Raw genomic sequence first — 17,866 nt, 5'->3', positions numbered from 1 at the left:
CTGAATGTTTGAGCGGGAATGAGATGATGAAAACATTTGGATCTCTTTGGATAAATGGACTGGACCATGTGTGACAAATGACTGTTCTCTTTCAAGGGTCCCATACTGTGTACCTTGAGCACATAAACAGGTAGAGTTTTGCAGCCTTCCTTACTGTCCATTGAATGCAAGTTAAAAAAAAAATTGAAGTACAGTTTTCAGGTCTTATCTTATAGCTTAATGTTTGGGGACTTACTGACCATCAGTAAATAAGTGTTCTGGTTGTGAGGGATTTTGTCAGTTCTGTCAGGTTTGGTGACTGTCACTGTGTTTAAGCAGTAACAGCTAAGAGACTTCAACCACTGTTGGCAGGTACATCAGAGGACAAATCATACTGTACGGTGTCCTGCCTGATGGCTAACTTGCTCACACATGCATACCACATGATCAGATGGCTCTATACATTTAGAATAAGTGCCACCTGCAAACATTTTCAATCCAGTGCAAAATATAAGCCCTGAAGTTGGATTTAAAAAGAAAAAAGAGGACAATACAGTATGTTAGCCCACACTCTAATAAAGCTAATAACCTCATTGAGGAAAGAAATGTTTAAAGAACAACTGTAATCACAGAGTGTTACTTTGCTCAGTTTACAGCTTAAGTGATAGGGAGATGACTAAGAATTTTTCCTTTGAGTCACCAAAAACTGTTAAATCTCCACTTAAAAGTATCATTCTCTGACACTTCTTTTGAGGGGTGAGGGTTGGCCCTAGGATTGGCACCCAGGTCCCTGCTCTCATCAGCTTTGAGGAACTCAGCAATTTTCTCTTCCGTGTGTCTAAAGCCAGCCAGAATTCCTTTAGGTAGCACACTCTGTACTGACACTCTCGTTACAGGCCACGCACTTAGCTGCAGAATCCATGCGGATAGTGCTGGAACGCTGCTACAATGACCTGCGCCTTCTCAGCGTGCCCAGCAAGACCCTGAAGGCCGAGGGCTTCTTTAGAAGTAACAAGGTATGCCTTTACCTTTTCCTTATGTTTTTGCTGCTAACAAATGGAGTAAAGTTGAGTATTTATTGTAAGCCTGGCTGCGAGCAACCAGCACTTTCCCCATCTGTCTGCAAGAGTAGCCTTTCAGTGCACACAGCCGCCCCAGATTTTCTTCCTTTGTCATCCAGTCGGCCTTCTTTCTCTGCTGACTCCTCCTTGCTGCTGCTCCTTTTCCCTCTGCCCTGTGCCCTCTGCCTGGGAGCACTTTTTCCTGTTTGCCTGCCCTCCTTCAGTTTTCAAGCTTTGAGATTTTTGTGATTGAGTCTCCCTCCTTGGTGACTGTCTTCCTAGTTTCCATCCTTGAGTTCCCTGGTAACCAAGTTAGAGATGGGCCTCATGAGACTCTTCCACGCTTGTCCCCTTTGCCTGCTCGTGTCTCAGCTGGGGAGGAGACAAGTTGTCCAGCTTGTTTTAGGACTCTCCACCTTCAGTGTGCCATCGATACCATGGCTTGCCCTGTGTCTTGATGCATCCAGACTTGTTCACTACCTTCTGCTCAGTCCATTTGCCAGTCTTTCGTCTTAGTACATACTTCCGTGTAACCTTTTTAATATCATTGTATTCTGTATCTTCTTCTGATACGTGTGTCTGATATTAAAATGTAATCTGTGAGCTGGCGAGAGCATTCATCAGGTACAAGATGCTTGTGACCAAGCCTGACAACCTAAATTTGATCCCATGAACACATAAGGCAGAGAGAATTGACTACCTCAAGTTTTTTTCTGAACTCTGCACATGTGCTGCACACCCATACACCATATACACACTCGTGTGTGCACAAGTTTTTTAAATATAATTTCATTTTTTTAATGTTTAAACTATAATAATGTTAATTTATGGTAAAGAGTGCCAGAGCAATCCTTTTAGTCCCCATTTTTTTTCTTACATGGTTAACTAATAGTCTTAATATATAATGTTTATTAAATAGTAATAGGTTTACCTTTTTATGAAAAACTCGACATAATGTTAATTATTGCCAGATTTATGGTTAATTTTTGTTTTGTTTTGTTTTTTGGAGACAGGGTCTTGTATTTGCCTTAGCTGTCCTTGAACTCACTACGTAGACCAGGCTAACCTGTGACAGTCATCCTGCCTCTGTCCTACAAGTACTGAGATTGGGTATATGCTACCATGCCTGGTCAAATTTATGTATAATGTCGCAAGTTTTATAGCATACTATATACTAACTTGTATTGATACAACATTCTTATGAAGAATAAGAATACCACTAACATTGTATGGAGTGTAACTCTTTCACTCACTATTTAGGTGTTTGTTGAAAGCTCTGAGACTCTGGATCACCAAGCAGCCTTCACAGACTCCCACTTGTGGAAACTTCTGGATCGACATGCAAACACAATCCGATTATTTGTTTTGCTGCCTGAACAATCACCAGGATCTTATTCCAAAAGGACAGCGTACCAGAAAGCTGGAGGCGATTCTAGTAATGTGGAGGATGATTGTGAAAGAGTCAAAGGACCTGCAGGGAACTTCAAGTCTGTGGATGCTATTCTAGAAGAAAGCACTGAGAAACTCAAAAGCTTGTCACTGCAGCAGCAGCAGGATGGAGACAATGGAGACAGCAGCAAAAGCACTGAGACAAGCGACTTTGAGAATATTGAATCCCCTCTCAATGAGAGGGGCTCTTCCACCTCTGTGGATAATCGAGAGCTTGAACAGCACATTCAGACTTCTGACCCAGAAAACTTTCAGTCTGAAGAACGCTCAGACTCGGATGTGAATAATGACCGGAGTACAAGTTCAGTAGACAGTGACATTCTTAGCTCCAGTCACAGCAGTGACACTTTGTGCAATGCAGACAGTGCTCAGATTCCTCTGGCCAATGGACTCGACTCTCACAGTATCACAAGTAGTAGAAGAACTAAGGCAAACGAAGGGAAAAAGGAGACCTGGGACACAGCCGAAGAAGACTCAGGGACTGACAGTGAATATGACGAGAGTGGCAAGAGCAGGGGGGAAATGCAGTACATGTACTTCAAAGCCGACCCCTACGCCGCAGACGAAGGCTCTGGGGAAGGACACAAATGTATGTACTTGAGAGAAAGGCTCTGGAAGGGCACCAGGGTGTTCCTCACTAACGTTTGATTAGGCTTCCATTGCTTAGCTCTAAGACCGCCTTACAGTAACTTCATGGACTGTGAGATAGTTCAGCTTTCTTTCATTGGCAGTGCAGTACTTACGCAGTAATTGTGTCGAGTTAAGTAGAAGAGTAACCGATAGTAGGAAAGTCTATGGTAAGAATGCCAAGGAGTACTTTAAAGGTAACATACACCCTCACTGCTAAAGAAGCCAGATGCTTTCAAGAGTTTATTTTTGTTTGAGAAGTTTATATATGCATAGTAATGTGTTTTGATCAAATCCACCCATTTCCTCTCCTCCAGTACATTCTCTGTTCCCCACTACTACCACTTTTCCCTCCCAGCTTCATGTGCTGTGTGTAAGCTCATTGAGTCCACTTAGTGATGTCTCTATGTGCATGGGTATAGGGCCATCTACTGGAACATGAGTAGCCTCTCAGGGGCCACACCCCTGAAGAAAACTTGCATCTTCTTTCTCCAGCAGACATCAGTTGCCAGAAGCTTCTCACCTAGGTTGGTACTATGAACCCTGCCCATCGGTGTTGGGACTTCGACTGTGTTGATTTCTGCAGGGCTTATGCATGCATTCACTAGCACTTTGAGTTGGTGTGTGCAGCAGCCTTGCCACATCTGGCAAATACTGTTGCTACAGATGTCCACTACCTTGGCTCTTAAATTTTTAACACCCCCTGTTCCGAAATGTTCCTGAGCCTTGGAGGGTAGGGTGTGTGTATGAGTTAGCTCTCCCATTTAAGGCTGAGTACTCCATAGTCCTTTGTTCTCATACAGTAACCAGTTGGGTCGCTGTATTAATTGCCATCTACTGCAAAAAGAAGCTTCTCTGATGAGGGTTGAGAGATGTACTACTCTATAAGTATAACGTTATAAGTACTTAAGGGGCAAAGTACTTAAGGGGCAGTTTATGTCCATTTAGCAGAATGATAGAACTAAGTTCTCCCTTAGGGCCTGTGACCTAGCCAGCCACCAGTTAATGGTCCTGTCTTGTGGAGCAGGCCTTAAGTCCAATCAGAAAGTGGTTAGTTATTCCCATGAACATATTTGCTACTATTGCAGCAGTGGGCAAATCTTATTAGGCCTGTCCTTATTGTAGCTCTCCAGACTCACACCTGGGTAAGACAACTGGTTATTTTTCAACCCCAGTAGCGTGCATAGAACTTTCCAGCATTTTGAAAGTTATCCAACAGAGATGAAACTTTCAGGTTAGTACCAGCTTGATTTCTCCATGTCCTATGACTCAATATGTGGTGTCTTCAGCAGTAGGTTCTTAACATCAAGCTATAGAGTATAACCAAGAGCTATGGCAATAGGCTTGGATTGTTTGGATGGCTTCAAAAAATTGTTACTCGGTTTGCAGGAAAAAAAATTTTTTACACCTCTTTTCTATGTCCCAAAGGAAACAACTTCATTCCCACATCCTTTAAAAAATCTATATTCAGTGGCAAAAGAAAGGGAGTTTGGGAGTGAGGGTTCATTTATTACCTGAGTCTTATTTTATTTTTATTTTATGTGCTTCTGGGAATGGAACTTGGTACTTTACCACTGAGCCACATCCCAACCCTTAAATTTGTTAATTTAATTTTGTTAATTTGATAGTAGGCAAGAGATAAACTAGAGTTCTGAATGTTACAGATCTCAAAGGACAAAAAAAGGGAGAGCTTTGTCAGCGTAAGCATTTGAGAAAGGCAATAACAGCAGGTATACCCACAGTGTAGACCTGTATGAGTTGTAAAAAGAAGTTTTGGAAAGGACTTTTACATATCCACAGGTTAGAGCTAGTCACAAGTTAACAAGAACCAGAGTCAAGATCTTTTTCTTTGTCTGGGTAGTGGTGACTCATGACTAATCCCAGACCTCGGGGGCAGAGGCAGGTGAGTCTCTGAGTTCAAGGACAGCCAGGGTTACACAAAGAAACTCTGTCTTGAAAAGACCAAAAAAAAAAGTATATATTTCTTTTCCCAAGTATGAAAAGGAAGTAGCTTTCTGAAAAGTTAAATGCTTAGTAGTATTACTCTGTAACAAAACTTGTATTAGCCTGGCTTGGTGAAATGTGCCTTCAATTGTACCGAGTGAGGGGCAGAGGCAGGATGATCTCTGTGAGTTCTAGTCCATCCTTGGCTACATAGTGGGACTCTGTCTCAAAAAACAAACGAAGCATATATTCATACTTCCCCTGTGTTTTTTAGTTTTCAGAGTGTTTATTTCTCAAAGTGTCTCTGAATTTCTAAAGCAAATCCTGGTGTCCTCCATTGACATATTAGAAAACTGCAGCTCACAGAAGATGGAGGCCTGGCAAAAGAACACACATGTATAACATCTATACAGTGAGCCCCAGGACTGCCACAACGTATATATATACGGTTTTTGCTTATGTTGCGGGGAAGAGTATATGTATGGGGATGTTTAAGGAGACCAGAGAAGAAATCAGATCACCTGGAACTAGAATTGCAGGTGGCTGTGAGCTGCCCTGCATGGGTGCTGGGAACTGAACTCTGGTCCTCTGCAAGAACACCAGGCATTCATATCCAATGAGCCAGCTTTCCAGTCCCTGTAAGGCTTCTAACTGAATGTGCATGCTTCCTTTACCTTTGGAAGAGAACCCCTAGGTATCAGGCCTAATATAGCAAGAAGTAGAAATGAAAGACAGCTCCGTCAGTAAAGTGCTTGCCTTGCAAACATGAAGATGTAATTCAGTACCCAAAGCCCATGTAAAAACAAACAGGTGGGGTGGTGCACACTTGCACTTGTAGTCCCAGCTCTGGGAAGGCAGAAGAAATAAGCAGATCCCTAGGGCTCTCAGGCCAGACAGACCAACTCCTTGGCAAGCTCCAGGCCAATGAGAAGCTCTGTCTCAAAAAACAAAGTAGACAGCTCCAAAGGAAACAATACCTGATAGTGCTCCCTGGCCTCCACAAGCAGGCAGCATGCATGTGCATGCAGACGTGGACACATGTGCACACAAACAAAGAAGAGACTTGGCCCAGGGAGATAGCACATCAGATAAACATGCTTCCTGCTAAGTCTTGATGACCTGAGTTTGATCCCTGGAACCCACATGGTGGAAGTAAAGAAACAAGTTGTCCTCTGACCTCCACATGCACTCTGTGTTCCCCTACATATACATAGACAAGTTAATAAATGGGAAAATGCTTTCTAAAAAGAAAGAAATGAGATGACTTATAGACTGACAGGTCTATCTTTTAAATGAAGGTAAAGAAATCAGTAATAAAAGTGCATAGTAACCAATGAGATCTAACTAACACCAGAATCCTTTGACATCCGTATATGTCCTGTAGAAACTCAAGTGTAAAAATGTAGATTGCTGGCCAAAATGGTGACAGAGAAACAATATTGTACTGGTGCTTCTTCGGTTTCCATCCAGGGGCTACACCTCCAAAGGCTCATTAGCATGCATGGTTTCATGTAGTCTGCTCAGCAGCTGTGTGAAGCCTGTTTTCCCTGGTAAAATACCTGGTTCAAACAGGTTCAGTTGTCTGGGGTTGTATTCCTAGTAAGGTATGCTACCAGGATTCCACTCTGGTATTCTGATTGTAAGCCACCACCTAGATGCCACTGTCACTTTTCCTGAGAAGAAAACTAGCAAATAGCAACTGCTGCCTGGCTACAGTCAGCCAATAAAGGTGCTGAGAAAGAGGAGAGCTACTCTCTGGAGGAGATCTTGGACATTTCTGGTTGACAGAGAACAATAATTAAAATCAATTGGCTAGTAGTCTCTACCTCAGCATGGATTCAGCAGGAACACTTGGCGTTAAAGTCTAAAGTCTCATTTCTCTGTTTGCAGATTTGATAAACTCTTTAAAAGGTAGGTTACTGGCCAGTTTAATCTTTCTGGAAATGTGTAGTAGGCTAGTCTTACTGCTCACTGAAATAGTAGATAGGGCTGGGAGGGAAACCACTTTTCCCATCAGTTTAGGCTACTAGAGACCATACAGAAGGCTTGTTTGCAAAGAAAAGTTCTACATTGATCTTGATGTTTAGAAAAGACTTGGAGATTGGGGCAGTGGGGGGATGGGGGAGATGCTGGCCAGCTGCCAAGGTTCCCAACTGTCTCTGCTGTGACTGAGTCACTGCAGTCCTCAATGACTTGAAAGTGAGTGCTGGAACACAGTGGGCTATGAGTGATGGCCTGTTCACAGTTGTGTAGTGGTCAGGTCTAGCAGACAAAGAATTCCAAATCCCAAGAATGATCTATCATGCATAGCATCATAACATTGGCAGCTGACTTAGGCAATAACTGAACTGCATCTAAGATGCTGATCCTTAAGCCACCTGGTGGGAGTACTCACCTTAAGGGAGTAATTACCTCTCTGAAAAATGAGCCCTGGTCTGACCTAGTTGTGGTAGTGCTAAGTCTATAGCACTTAGGTATGAACAAGGAAGCCAAATAATGGATATAGTGCATGGACTTTGAAATGTCTTCATATAATTTTGGTATCCTAAAAATACTTGAAGTTGTATTATGAGAAGGCTGGATCCTGTGGTTTTTAGAGGCAGAAAGGAAAAGAGATGTGATGGTCATCTCTAACACAGAGCTGCTACAGGAAGGGAGTGTTTGCTGAGGCTATAAGTACAGAGAAGTCTAATCACAGGCTCCATAAAGGAGCCAGGAGTTCATTGAAACCAGGCCTGCTTGGTGCTTGACTCCGGATTAGACTAGATCAGTAACCCAACATCTGTGTCTCCCCATGACACAACATTACCAGAAGCTAGGAGAGGAACCAGATGGCCTTGCATTTGAGTGTTGTGTTGGGCTCATAGACTCTTATGGGGGAACTGAGGTTTGCATTGGATCCCTGCCTATAAGCCCTCAGCTTTTGATTTCCAGTCACTTTCCATTACACACCTCCTTCAGAATCTCCAGTGTCTTGTTGAACAGTGCAAATGTAAGCTTGTTTGCCATATGATTAACATTTGGGGACATTCCTTAAAGCTTAGAAGTTAGGAATCTAGCAATTAAAAAAAAAAGCTTCTTCAAGCTCAAGTTCATGGCTGTCTGTATTTTCTCCTCGTTTACACTCCTTACATCTACTGATACCTGTTTCATTACCAGGCAAGTAGTCAGTGAAGATTAATTCACTTGAAAACATACTCAGAATGTTTCATCCATTCAGGAGTTGAGCTGGCCTGAGAATGTAAACCAGAAGTGTTTATGGCCTTTTGTAAAGTTGAAAAGAAAGGGGGTCCTACTGACAAAGTAGCCTTAGGGATGTTGAGGTACAGCCTGGAAGCATGGCTGCTCTTGTGTTTCATACCTGCCTTATTACAAGAGAAAAAGAGTTAGACCTGCAACCGTGTTTGCTAGAATGTAAATACCAGGATAGCTAGATGCATTCTTACAAGTATCTAATAAGGTGCAGAAGGCTGAATGGGGTAGGTATTAGGAAAGAATAGAGAAATACAGCTTATTGGCCAGGCATGATGGTACACACCTTTAATCCCAACATGGAAGCAGAGGCAGGTAGATCTCTGAGTTCTAAGCCAGCCAGGGCTACATAGTGAGACCTGTCTCAAAAAAAAAGAAAAAAGTAGTTTATGAGAAGTAATCTTGTCATGATGCCAGGAGAGTTTCAGTTTAAGCCTAGGGGAAGTGAGAACAATAGATCATTTACGTACAATCCTGCTATAGTTCAACCACATGATAAACATGCATTTCAATATGCTAGTCCCTTTTTTTTCCTAATAGAAATCCCAGAATTATTATTCCAGATAATATTGCTGCCAGATTTTGAGATAGCTGCCATAGATCTTGCACTGTGCTAAAAGCTTCATAAATGTGAGCTCATTGAATTCACACACAGCACTGTAACACTATGCTTTCATCTCCATTTTCCCTAGACAAAAACGGGGCATGGAAGCCAGTGGTACCCTGTGTCTCATGGCTAGTAAGCAGAGGAGCAATGGTGTGACCCAGCCAGATGGCCAGAACTAGTACTGTGTGACACTAGTGTCATCTAGTGACACTAGAAACATTGTGTTTTAAGAGGCTCCCTAGAGCAGCAGTTCTTAACCTATGGGTCATGACCCTTTGAGTGGTGGGGGGGAGGGGGTCACCTAAGTCATTGGAAAACATAGATATTTACATTATGATTCATAACAGCAAAATTACAGTTATGAAGTAGCAGTGAAAATAATTTTATGGGTGGGGGTCACCACAACAGGACGAACTGTATTAAAGCATCTCAGCATTAGGGAGGTTGCAGACCACTGGCCTAGAGGTTTGATAGATTACACTTACCAAGTCCTCAGTCTTCATCTGGGTTGTGTATATGTTGTCTTGTTTTTTTGTTTAGTGTTATTACCTAAAAATCTAGCCCCAAAAAAGATACATTTTCCTATTGACAGTATGATAAGAAATGTGCTCTGTTTTACAATACTCAAAGCTGCTTTCACATTTTTGTTCCTGTTTTGTTTGGTTTTTGTACTTAGGGTTGATGGTGCATGTTGATAAGAGAATCACCCTGGCAGCTTTCAAACAGCAGTTAGAGCCATTTGTTGGAGTCCTCTCCTCTCACTTCAAGGTTTTTCGCGTATACACCAGCAACCAAGAGTTTGAGAGCGTCCGACTGAATGAGACCCTTTCATCATTTTCAGATGACACTAAGGTTGATTATGATAATCCTTATAGAATTAGTCCATTTTAAGTAGTAGGTTTGAGAGCAGCTTGCAGACCTTCCAATGAAGGTGAAGTAGGTAGCCCCAGGATAGGTGGTTGGCGGCTCCTGGGTGTTTGGATTGTTCTTTGCTTGTTCACCCAACAGGCATGGTAAAGTGTTAACTGTGTCAGTTACAGTTCTTTCTAGTGGTGGGGAGTCAGAGGTGAAGGTGCACCTGTTCCCCGGGAGCCCGTGAGATAGGGGATGGGGAAACCAGAAGCTAACAACAGAGTGAGCCTAGGCTGCTGCTGAGACAGTTCATCTAAAGAATGTTCTTGATTCATAGATCACAATCCGGCTGGGGAGAGCACTGAAGAAGGGAGAGTACAGAGTTAAAGTGTGCCAGCTCTTAGTCAACGAGCAAGAGGTGAGTGACACTTGGGACAGCAGGAGAGTACCAACCCCTGCAGGTCGAGATAGATGACTTGTAGTCATCTCATCTCTTCTGCAGTACTCAGTTCTGCTGTGACAGTACACAAGTAGCCTGTATCCCATTGAGATCATATGTACAATACAGGCATGGTGTATTGTCACACACGGGAGTAAGCAGGCTTTTCCTGCATTGAGAAGGAGATAGATATGTTTATAGTTGCCTTCTGGGAAGGATGGTGCTGTTGTACAAGAGGATGGCAGCTGGCCTGTGTGGGTACCTTCTGTGTCCAAGGTAATCATGGTTTTAGAGGCATCCCTGTAGTGTGTTGTATGATATCAGTTCCTGCAAAGACTCATTTAAACTCTATCAGTTAGCTCTGTGGTCTAAGTCCTGTTTAGTATTCCCAATCTGTAGATGAAGAAGTTAGGTAATCTGCTAAAGGTCACAGTTTGAATGCTGTATAAAGGTTCTCTGCAGACTGTTTTAAGAAGGAATCAGACTATTTCAGTTTATCTCATACATAAGACTTAGGCCTAAATTACCCAAACGATGAGGAATGTTTCCAAGATGCTCATCATATAGTGATCTAGACAAACATGAAGCTGGAACTTTGTATACAATGCCTTTATTAATTGAACAATGTTTTATCACTCATCTTATCATCCTGTTTTCATTCATATGCTTCTTCTGAGTCCTTTGTTATGTGTTGAAGACTGAATGTACATTCCTTCATTGAAATCCATGGAACTATGCCTTTACCTTTCAAAAATTGTCATATTTGATGACAAATAGGGAAATATGAATACATTATCATAGTTAATCATCATGATAACTCTGAAAGGAAGCTATTGTCCCCAATTTACAAGGGAGAAAACTGAGGCATAGGCTGCTCACAACTGCTGAGCCTATAAGTTTGGAGCTAACAAGAACAAGGAGACAGATTCTTAAACTCCATCTGGCCCTTCCTTGTCATGCTGCCCAGCACAAATAAAATGTCTTCTTAACCCTTGCTTCATTGTGACACATGAGCTCTAACTGTGTGTTTATATTCCTAGCCATGCAAATTCCTGCTAGATGCTGTATTTGCTAAAGGCATGACTGTGCGGCAGTCAAAGGAGGAGCTGATTCCTCAACTCAGGGAGCAGTGTGGCTTAGACCTCAGCATTGACAGGTAAGTGAGGCCCCAGTGCTGGCTGCTTCATGCCACCTTCCCTCGAGAATGTAGTGCCCAGCATTAGGAGTAGTAAGCTGAAGTGCTAGACTGCTTGAATTTCCCTGGAGAATACAGGATATGATGTACTAGAGGCATTACCTCTGCATCACCCCTAAATTTTAATGAGTAACCATTTGTCTTGTACTTTGAACCCAGTTCATTTTTGGTGTCTAATTAATGTACACCTTTTAATTAAATATGTCAAATTATAGCATTTTTAAATGTATTATTGTATTTTTAGGTTTCGTCTAAGGAAGAAAACATGGAAGAACCCTGGCACTGTCTTTTTGGATTATCATATTTATGAAGAAGATATTAATATTTCCAGCAACTGGGAAGTTTTCCTAGAAGTTCTTGATGGTATTATCATTGTTTTTTGGAGAAATAAATATCAATTAGAAAGAACCATAGAGCTAATGGAAGCCTAATGGCCTAGTGCCTGATCTCAAATTGAGTTGTGAGAAGTGTGCTGTATAGTGCAGTACTGTCTTTGTCGGCACCCAGCCGTGGCTTTGTGGGCTGCTCCATTCCTGAGAGTCTTCTTTCTTTCCTTGTCCCTAACATAGCTGCTTGCATTCTTTTTAGAAGATATCACTTGTCTTTTGCCTTCTAATATTTCTTCTTTTCTCTCATTTTCTGGTACATAAAAATTATAATTTAAAAGTTTGGTAGGTTTTTGGTTCATTGTGCAGAAAATTCTGTTGGTATTACCTTAGTCATGCTTGTTATTTCTTTATCATTGTCCCATATTTTATGTTGAGAATATGCTATTATAAATGTGTCAAAGACGTTGAAAATAGCTGTGTTAGTGGCCAAGGCTACTGCTACTTCAGAGTGCTACCAACAGGACAGTTTAATGGCAGAAGCTTAGTCTTTACTGAGGTCAGAGGTCAAGGCATTAGTGGAACTGTTTCTTTTTTTTCTTGCTCTTACTGGGGAAGTGTGTCTTCCATGTCACTCCCCTAGCTTCCAGAGCTAGGGTGGTCTACACTGATGGGCAGATGGTAGCTGGGAGTGGAGGGTTGTGTGTGCACATGCTTTTAAAGAAAGAACAGGAGCTGGAGGCCTGGCTCAGCAGCTAAGTGCACTGGCTTCTGTTGCAGAGGGCCCATGTTCTGTTTATTCCAGCACCCACATGGCTCCTCTCAACCATCCATAACTCCAGTTCCAGGGGATCTAATGTTCTCTTCTGATCTCCAAGGGCAGCAGGCATGCATATAGGCAGATACACATATAGGCAAAATATACACAGATATACATATAGCAAAATACCCATACACATAAAATAAATACATAATTTTTTAAAGGGGGCTGAAGAGTTGGCTCAGTGGTTAAAAGATCTTGCTGCTATTTCAGAGGACTTGAGTTTGATTCCTAGCACCCACATCAGGCAGCTCACTACCTTCTGCAATTTCAGCTTCAAGAGATCTGGCACCTTCTGGCCTCCTTGAGCACCTGCACTTACATACACATATCCATACAGAGACACACATAAATAAAATCTTTAAAAGAAAAATAGATCTTTGTGTTTAGTTAGGAACTACAGGAAAAGTAAGATTATAAATAAGCCTTTCGAGAAAATAGAATGCTGGGTGTAATCCTGCATGTCCTTAGGCGTAGAGAAGATGAAGTCCATGTCACAGCTTGCCATTTTATCAAAACGGTGGAGGCCTTCAGAGATGAAGTTGGATCCCTTCCAGGAGCTTGTGTTGGAGAGCAATAGTGTTGATGAACTTCGAGAGAAGGTAAGTTCATTTGAATATAATTAGCTAATACATATTTTCCTGTGTTGTGTAGGAAGTGAGTACCAGGCACTGTTGTCAGGAGTCTTTATTGGTCTCTGTCATACTTTGTATCACTATTGTCCTGAATCAGGAAGGGTGAGGCTCTTAGCTCTGACCTCTTGGCTTTCTTCTCTGAATTGGCTCTGTGTTTCTTATTTTATAAGACCGTTGGTTACATCTACATTGTCCCTTAGAGCTCCTTATGTTTTGAAATTACCTTGTTTTCATTTGTCTAGAGGAGGATCTTCACTTTTCATTACTTGGCCAACTTTGTCCTAAGTTTTTAAGATTAGTTAGAAGTTACTAAACTGCTCTATGACTAAATGAACAAAGGAAAGAGAGTTGAATGGAGGTCCTAGGCCATACTACTCTGAATATACCTGGTGGCATCTGGTCACAGAAGCTAAACAGACTTGGGCATGGTGGGTACTTGAAAGGGAGAATTAAATAGAGTGAAGATACGCCTTGCATTTTACTGTAATTCGGGTGTCATGAGGAAGTGGGAATTGCCCTCTCCATCGGTGGTACTACTTCAGTGGGCATTTGTAAAACATCTAATGTCCACAGTGCATGCCTGCAGTCCCCACACTTGGGAAGTAACTCAGTTGCAGTTGCCTGGCATGTACAAGGGCCTGGGTTTAATCCCCAAATAATTGTAACTATATTATATTTACATAAGAAGTAAAAGAAAATGACAGATGTGCTTCTTAAATATTGGGAGAACAGTACTCCTGATCTAGTGCTAAAAGCCAGAAAAAGAAAAGCATGCTACACAAAAGCTTAAATGTTCTGTATGACCCCAAATACTAATTTAGAAAAACAGCTTACAGACAAAGCTAGAAGACAAGAAAGGAGGAAATTATTTGAAACCTTCATGGGACACAATGCCTTGAGGTGGGGGATTGGTTGGTTTGTTTTATTTTAGTCAGAGTCTCATTCTGTAGACCTGACTGGCCTTAAACTCCTAGCACTGAGATCACAGGCATGCACCATACTCACTGATGCCCTAGTGTAAATGCAACCACTGTCTTAACAAAGAGAACATAAGCAGCTCAGTCTTAAGGTGAGCAAAGAACATGAGCAGGCAACTTGTAGAAGAACCACAGAAGCAAAGAATAACATCCTTTTTGAGCTCTTCTCAGTGAAGAGTTAGAAAATTAAAATAATATCTAAATTTGTCCAGCTTTGCATCTGATGGGCAAGATCATATCGCTCTGATAGATTTCAGAGTGGCAGATGTTGTCAACATGCTGTCAGCACTTGAGATGAGCAGAGCTCCACATCCAGCAGTGTGATCAGGAAGTTGCTCTGGATTCTGTGTTTCTACATTGGTTGTGTGATAAGAGTGTAGAGATAGCTCAGAATAGAACTTTATGCTTTTAGAAATGTGTAAATGTGATGTGTGTAGAGTCAAGTCTGGAAGGAGTATGCTAGCATGTTCCAGGGGCATGGGATTTACATCCTGGGCAGAGATGCAAATTTCACTGTCTTCTAAATTTTTTAAATCAAATATATTAGTTTTTAAATCCAGCTAATTTTGTAGAAGAAAAGGAAAATAACTTCTCAAGAAAAATTACTTTTAAATAAACTTACATAAGACTTTTCTTTTCTAGCTGAGTGAAATCAGCGGGATTCCTTTGGAAGACATTGAATTTGCCAAGGTAAAACCTGAGAACATTTGCATCCTAGTGCTGGTATGCCACAGATGTGGTTCATGGTGTAACTCATCTAGTCATTCGTTTTCTTCTTAGGGTAGGGGAACCTTCCCCTGTGACATTTCTGTCCTTGATATTCATCAAGATTTGGACTGGAATCCAAAAGTCTCTACCCTGAATGTTTGGCCTCTGTATATCTGTGATGATGGTGCCGTCATATTTTATAGGTAAAGTGCAATGATTTTGTTGCTGCTAGTGCTGATGTGTCTGGTGTTGGACCTTTACAGTGGTTTTGACATAGCACCACTGAACGGTAGCAACACAGTGAGTGCTGCACAGCACAGCGTGAGGGTTAGAGTACTGCAGTTACGATAGGAGACAGAACACTACTGCCTCGGACCTGTGACCCCAGCAACAGAGAAGTAGATGCAGGAGGAGCAGGGATCAGGGCCAGTTTCTGCTATATAATGGGGTTGATACCAGCTTCAGCTATGTGAGACCCTGTCTTAGTACTTGCCCCTAAAAATAACATCAGTGAGAAGTGAGGGAGGGCAGACAAGATGGCCCGGCAGGTAAGAGCACTTGCCACCAAATATGATGATGTGAGAGTTCAGTCCCCAGAACCCACATAATTTAAGGAGAAAACCGATTCTCCCAAGTTGTCCTCTGATCTTAACATACATACTGTGACACGCTAGGACATGCCCATTCACGATAGGACACGCCCATTCACGATAGGACACAACAAATAAATACGAAAAGGAAACCAGTGAGATAAATTATAATTGCAAAAAAAAATTTTTTTTAATCCAGTACATACAAAATGTTACTACAGCATGTCACTGACATTTTGGGGTAGCTTACATTCTTTCATTTATAGATGTCTAAGACATACTGTGTATCACACTTCCAGCATGGCTCAGTGTGGTCAAGACATACCTCAGGTGCTCTTTAGCTACCATGTTGGACAGCACACATACAAAGGAAAATAGTGTCTGGAACCTGGAAGTCAAATCTAACTTGTTTGTTTTCCTAGCTCTTACCTGTAAAATGGTGACAATGCTGTCTTTCCTGAGAATCCAAGCTATTTCATAGAGCTGTCATCTGATATAAGTAAATGTTCAGTAATGCAGATTGTTCTACTTTTATACTCATGTGAGATGATTCTGTGCACATGTGATTCACGTGAGCAACCTAGTCCATCCTGGTGTGTGAGAGCAGGAAGAGGAACACAATAGCATTCAGACGTAAGTGACCGACTGGTCTAATGCATTTGTATTTTACATAAAGGGATAAAACCGAAGAAGTAATGGAGTTGACAGAGGAACAAAGAAATGAACTGATGAAAAAGGAAAGCAGCCGACTGCAGAAGACTGGACATCGTGTAACGTACTCCCCTCGAAAAGAGAAAGCACTCAAGATCTACCTGGATGGGGCGCCAAATAAGGAAGTGGCTCAAGACTGACTGCCAGTGTAGCCTGTTCCCTGAGGGTTGGTTTAAGTAGATGGTTCACTACTGCTGGGTAGTGCCATTTTGGCCGGACATGGTTGGGGTAATCCCATGACACCAGCACTGATTGGACCTCCCTTCACCAATCAGAAGCTCAGTGCCCAGTGGGCCACTGTCTTGACTTGGAATCATGTTGTGCACTATGGTCAGATGTACTGTAAAGCCAAGGATGTGCAAAGAGAAACAAGCAAAGCCTGCTACTATGAAAGGGGAGGGGGACGAGTAGATCCATTGATTGCGGACAAATGTGCACATAGCTGCTAGTAAAACTAGCCTCAAACAGGATGCTCATAGCTTAATAATAAAAGCTGTGCAAAGGCCATGAATGAATGAATCTTCTGTTTATTTCATTGATACACACATTACCTCATTGACAGTTCTGAAGCAAATGCAACTGTGTTGACTCTTGGTAAGCAGCAAAGAGGAGCTGAGGAGTTCTTAGAACCAGCATAGCCCACAGAGGAATTAGGAAGATTTTTTTTTAATTTTGTTTCACTTTTTACAAAGTATTAAGAAACTTAGCAAAACAGCCCAATATCTGTTTCCCTTAGGCCACTCCCAGTAGGTGCACTGTGGCTGCTGCAGGTTTGTGATTAGAACCAACTGTATTTTAAGCTCTGGATGTAGAGAATGTCTCACTCCTTCACTCGGCATGTAAATAAAGGGGGCCTGTTGAGTTCTCCCGGCTGCAGCTCTGCTGTTTGCCATGGTTCTTTGCCTCTCATTCGTCATGTACATTTGTGTACACTGAAGCTCAGCAGTCTGCCCATGTATTCCTCAGTGAGGCTCCATAGGATGTATTTGCTCGTTAATGAGGGTTCTCTGTTCAGTAGCTTCAGTCTTTTCTCTGTACATTTATTTTCAACGAATTGCTTCAAGTTTGAGTCTTCTAGAATGCTTGTAAAGTCCCGTTTTAATTTTTAAGAGTCGATTTGTAGTTCTGTAGTGTAACTTTGGGGAACCATCTGCCCATCATGTGGAATAAAGTTTCTCGGGGGCCTTGGTGTAGACTTGGTGCCACATGATCCATTGCAGAGTGTGCTAGAATCAGCAGGCTTCTTCTGCTCTGCTAAATACAACTTCAAAGAACACAATTCTACATAAACTTTGAAATACTATCTAATTTATAAAAGTCAATAAAAAGGTTTTGGTAAAACTTTTTCATGCAAGATGCTGTTTACAACAATGAACACGCCAATAAAACATTTGTTCATGTTGCTGTGTTATTTTTGTCATTAAACCTCTGGGGACATGAATCTGGGTACAGAATGAATTTGTTGTCTTTAAATATGGCACTTTGTTACCTGTATGGGATAAGTATCTCATTCTCTGAAGTATATTTATAGTAAAGTTCTTCAGAGGATCCTGACAGTACTTCAGAATCAGATTTTTACCTTTTTTTTTCCTTTTAAGAAATACTTAATGAGAATATTAGCAAATGTTGACTCTGGTTTGAGTATAATTAAGATATTCTATAATATCTTAAAAGTCTCTTGGATCTGGCCCAGG

The 17,866-nt window shown here is 41.7% G+C and overlaps 1 protein-coding gene across 2 annotated transcripts in view; it reads left to right on the top strand.

The window, feature by feature from the left end:
• Positions 1-17,574, top strand: part of Usp47 (ubiquitin specific peptidase 47) — a 90,742-nt gene extending 73,168 nt beyond the window's left edge. For both annotated transcript variants that reach the window (XM_052713954.1, XM_052713953.1), the window contains exons 19-28: positions 876-995; positions 2,301-3,078; positions 9,596-9,771; positions 10,109-10,189; positions 11,251-11,366; positions 11,650-11,768; positions 13,023-13,153; positions 14,806-14,853; positions 14,944-15,074; positions 16,138-17,574. In XM_052713954.1, coding sequence (XP_052569914.1) covers positions 876-995; positions 2,301-3,078; positions 9,596-9,771; positions 10,109-10,189; positions 11,251-11,366; positions 11,650-11,768; positions 13,023-13,153; positions 14,806-14,853; positions 14,944-15,074; positions 16,138-16,312 — 1,875 coding nt within the window. In that variant the 3' untranslated portion in view covers positions 16,313-17,574. The remainder of the gene's footprint in view (positions 1-875; positions 996-2,300; positions 3,079-9,595; positions 9,772-10,108; positions 10,190-11,250; positions 11,367-11,649; positions 11,769-13,022; positions 13,154-14,805; positions 14,854-14,943; positions 15,075-16,137) is intronic.
• The last annotated feature ends 292 nt before the right edge of the window (positions 17,575-17,866 follow it).

The sequence above is a fragment of the Peromyscus californicus genome, unplaced genomic scaffold, assembly GCF_007827085.1.
Source record: "Peromyscus californicus insignis strain IS unplaced genomic scaffold, ASM782708v3 Scaffold_4__1_contigs__length_199733344, whole genome shotgun sequence".
NCBI classification, from domain to species: domain Eukaryota; kingdom Metazoa; phylum Chordata; class Mammalia; order Rodentia; family Cricetidae; genus Peromyscus; species Peromyscus californicus.
The sequence above is the reverse complement of the archived record's forward strand: the minus strand, read 5'-3'. Positions and strand labels throughout refer to the sequence as shown.